At 34.9% G+C, this 5,000-nt stretch overlaps 1 protein-coding gene across 1 annotated transcript in view; it reads right to left on the reverse strand.

Moving 5' to 3' along the window:
- Nucleotides 1–5,000, reverse strand: part of LOC106870821 (CUE domain-containing protein 2-B) — a 63,019-nt gene that overhangs the window by 7,867 nt on the left and 50,152 nt on the right. The window contains exons 4-5 of the mRNA XM_014917043.2: nt 4,220–4,296; nt 2,624–2,757 (exon numbers count right to left, since the gene is read on the reverse strand). Coding sequence (XP_014772529.1) covers nt 2,624–2,757; nt 4,220–4,296 — 211 coding nt within the window. The remainder of the gene's footprint in view (nt 1–2,623; nt 2,758–4,219; nt 4,297–5,000) is intronic.

Here is a 5,000-nt window from a genome sequence, read left to right on the forward strand (position 1 = left end):
ACCACAAACATATATACATACACATATGCACACACACACATACACACAAGCATATATACACACATACACAAACATACATACACACACACATATATATTTCACTATCACTATCGTCACCATTTTGATGTCCACTTTTCCATGCTTGCATGGGGGGCGGGGGTCAACAGAGTTTATTGACGTAGATTTACTTCAGTGAGATGCTCTTCCTGTCACCAACCCTCACCTGTTTCCAAGCAAGGTAGTATTTCCCCATGGCCAAGCACAGTTTTGTTAAAGATAGGAAACGAATGACACTGCTTGTATAGCAGTGACACTCATTCACAGCTACCACACGAAGTCAAGACAAAAGACTTACATAAATATGTGTGCATGTATGTCTACGATTGCATTGAGTTGTGTCCCTTTATGTCCACTAAAAAGGCCAACTTAGCCCATTTCATGAATAGTGACTGATGAAACAAGTACCAGACTGAAATAAGTATGGTGGGGGTGGGGATCAATATGATTGACTAAAACCATTTTCCAGAGTTACACCAGCATGGCCGCAGACCAAAAACTGAAACCAGTAAACGAATAATAGACAACAAAGAAGTTAAAACCTTGGAATAAAGATGTGAATATAGGCGTAAAAAATATTGTAAGAATACAATACTCGAAGACTATATTATTTGAAACCCAGTGCTGTGTAAGATGGAAACATAAAAGATAAATTTTAGTATCTAATCAATACATGATCAATACTTACTACTCTGATCAATATTAATGTTTTGACTTCTTTTTTCTAATATTTTTGTATTGCTAATAAATCAAGATTTTAGAATAGTTTTTTGACATAAGCCATGTGATGTCATATCATGTGATAGCAGTATCTATGATATGTCAACACTTGTGACAAGACTGCCTTCCAAGACATGGTTATATGTTGAGACAGTGACATGTCCCTTACATAATCAGGCTACATTTGCAAATGGCTGTGTTCCAATGTCCGACTACATTAGCAATAATGTTATGGTCTAATGTCTTACAACATTTATGATATGGCTACGTTCCAATGTCTGACTTGTATTCATGATATGATTTGTATTCCATGGTCAGGTTATATTCGCAGTAGGGTTATATTCTATAGTCTGGCTGCATTTGTAATATGGATTTGCACCATTGTCTGGTTACATTCACTCTATTGTCATGTAGCATGGTCTGGCTACATTCAGGATGTGGTTATTTGGCATGGTCTGTCTCCACTCATAATATGGCTATGTTCCATGTTCTGGCTACATTCGTGATGAGGCTAGGCTCCTTGGTTTAGCTTCATTGATATGGTTATGCTCCATGGTTTGGCTACATTCATGATATAGCTACATTCCATAGTCAGGTTACATTCAAAATATGATTATGTAACAAGGTTTGGTTACATTTCTCATGTGGTTACATTACATTCCATGGCCTGCCATGGTCTGGCTACATTCATGACATGCTTTTATCCAATTATCTGGCTACATTCAGAGATTTACACTATAACCTGGCTAGTGGAGCAACGAGGATCCTTAGAGCTTGGGGACAAAGATGCTTCTGTTGGCCCCACCAAACTTAATTAACAAGCATAGAAGGCCAAAAAATATTTTCTGCCCCTTTGATAACCGAACCCAAAGGGGGACACGATTGGTGTTGCTCATCTTTCCCTTGTTACACTTCTTAGATGTTTGGTTGGAACTACTGATATTAGCAAAAAATGGAATATAAGTAAAATAAAAATTAAAAGAAAAAAAAAATCATTCCCATTTGTAGATAAAAATTACAAGCGTACAGTTTTACATGCACATCTTCATACACAACAGAAGTGTCTACACACCCACTCACACACATGTATGTATGTGTGAGTGTGTGCGTGTGTGGCATGTGTGTGTATGTAAATATATGTATGTATATGTATATATGTGTGTGTGTGTGTGTATATATGTATGTACACATGTTATATATAAATATGTATTATATGTATGTTTATATATATATATATATATATATATATGATGATGATGATGATGATGATATATAAATATATCTTCACGGTAGTGCACCAGCATGGCCGCAGCCACTTGGCTGAAACCCATAAATAAATAAATAAAATATATTAGATAGATAGATGGATAGATAGATAGATATAGATATATATGTATTATATATATATATATATATATATATATATATACACACACACACACTCACACATGAATATATGAATGTATATGTATGTGTGTGTAAGTGTGTCTGCATATGTATGTATGTGAGTATGTGTGTGTGTGTGTGTGTGTGTGTGTGTGTGTGTGTGTATACATATAAAATATACAGAATTTAACAAGGCAAGATTCTTTCCATTAAAAAATGAGAGAAAGAGAAAGGGTAAGAGAGAGAGAGAGAGAGAGAGAGAGAGATAAAGAAAGAGACAGTATGCAAAAAAGCAAAAATGTGGGGAGACAGAAAAAGCTATGACAGAAAAAAAAAATAATAAAACACCCTCAAAAAAATGAAAAAATGAAAAAATGAAAAAAAAAAGTAAACAAAGAAATTGAAGAATTTTTGGATGAGAAATCAGAAAGTCTCTAAGAAACATTGAAATGAGACTTACAGAAGAATTACTCTTTAAACATTCAGTTCTGTTATTGATTTTGCTAGATGTTGGTTTTAGTGAATCTTTCTCTTGCAATGAACGGACGGGATGTACAGGAGAAGTAGGTAGACAAGGTGAACTGTGGCAATCAGCTGAAAGAATAAAAAACAAAAGAGAAAAAAAAAAGAAAGGAAGATGATTGAATAGACACGCACAGATATGCATACATATATATATATATATATATATACATACATGGTTAGACAGGTATTTCATGGTGTATATTGATATGTGATGTATATAGATAGATAGATGTGATTATATGTATGCATGTACAGATACATGTGTATATTTGTGTGTGTGTGTGTGTATGTGTGTGTGTGTGTGTGTGGGTACATGTGTATGTGTGTATATATACACACATACTCTCTCTTTTACTCTTTTACTTGTTTCAGTCATTTTACTGCGGCCATGCTGGAGCACCGCCTTTAGTCGAGCAAATCGACCCTAGGACTATTCTTTGTAAGCCTAGAACTTATTCTATTGGTCTCTTTTGCCGAACCGCTAAGTTACGGGGACGTAAACACACCAGCATCGGTTGGGGGGACAAACACAGACACACACACACATATATATACACATACATATATACGACGGGTTTCTCTTCAGGTGGGTCTTAATGTAATGTGCATAGCGATACAATGAAATATTTATAAATTCTATCCATGGATTATTATTATTATTATTGTTACTATATTTATCCTATCTTATGTTGGCACAGCTTGGCACAATCCCATAAAACTGCTATTTCAAGTTAGGGAGCTGTAATATAACAGGAGATTTTATATGCATACACAAAAATGTTCCCTGTAAATGAACTTAAAGGATATAATATATATATTAGTCCAGCCTTTGCCAGCATGGAAAACAAACATCCATCACAACAGAATTAAGATCATGAAAACCAAGGTGCCATGTAAAAAGCACCCAGTACACTCAGTAGAGTGGTTGGCATTAGGAAGGGCATCCAGCAAAAACAAGCCATGGAACCTGGTGCAGCCCCTGGCCTTGACAGTTCCTGTCAAGCTGTCCAACACATGCCAGCATGGAAAACAGATGTTAAATGGAACCAAATTTTGCTCATAAGTGATTGGCCAACTCAAGGTATCTGGCTGCAAAAAATCTGCCTCAACAAATTCTATCTGACCTATGCTAGCATTGAAAAGTAGGCATTAAATAATGATGATGATGAAGAGGATGGTGTTACAATGCATAGATGTCATTAAGTGTTTTATTACCATATTTTTATCGAAGCACGCTGCTTTTTTTTTTTTTTTTTCCAATTAATTTTCAGAATAATGAAGAATTTAATGAAATAACTTCGTCATTACTAAGATAGTGTTTGGAATATAATTTAACATGGAATGTTAGTATAAAGTGTTAATTTAAATCCCTTTTAAAACGAGGAATTTGTATTGTAGAACAAAGGGTAGTTTCAGTTGGGTTGGCATCAAAAGGATCGAAGAGAAAAAAAACAACTCCCACCCCAAATAAAAGCAAACAAGAACAACAACAACAGCAAAAAGAACAAGAGGTGAAATAAAGATGAATTACATGAGCTCTGTGTATTACAGTTAGAGTCTGCGGATATTGCATGTGAAAGTTTGAACATCCATTCAATAACTTCAGCACTAAAAGACAAGAAGAAGAAGATGGTAAATTATGGAATTGACAATATATATCATTATGGAGTTTAAGAAAAATAGCATTAAAAAGAAAACAATAAACAAATGTACAAATAAATAAATATGAAAACAAATACACAATAACAACAAGTATTCGCAAGTCAATGCATGACTATCTATGCAGTCACTGAAAATGTTGGAAATACCAACCAAATTTCACTCAAAATCACACTTTACCATAAAAGAAAGGAAGAGGTTCGTTACAAAAGCCAGTGCTTCCTTGCTTGAAAAATTTACCCAAGAAAGAAAGAACCAATGTGTCCTTACAATAGGAGTTGGAGGGATCCCTGCTTGATGTGTGGAAGGGTATATACTCTCTCAACAAGGGCAGAGAATATGGAAGCATGCACCTATCATTTAAGATTGTGACTGCAGTGAAAAACAAGGCTTCAGTAGTACAATATGTTGGCAGAAGAAACATAATGGTGAAGTCTAGTGACATTGGTACAATTGCTGATTTGTTAATTCTTGGCTTGTAGCCAACTTTGCTACACAATACTGATAGGTCATGTTTTAAAAGATGACCAGCAACAAAATGTGGTCAGGTGAGGCCTGCATGTACACTGAGGTCCTGATGACTACTGCAGAAGACCATAAGATTATTCTGGTCTTTTTTTTTTTTTAATTACCAGAATTTATTGAAGAAGAAA

Source organism: Octopus bimaculoides, chromosome 15 (genome assembly GCF_001194135.2).
Source record: "Octopus bimaculoides isolate UCB-OBI-ISO-001 chromosome 15, ASM119413v2, whole genome shotgun sequence".
NCBI classification, from domain to species: domain Eukaryota; kingdom Metazoa; phylum Mollusca; class Cephalopoda; order Octopoda; family Octopodidae; genus Octopus; species Octopus bimaculoides.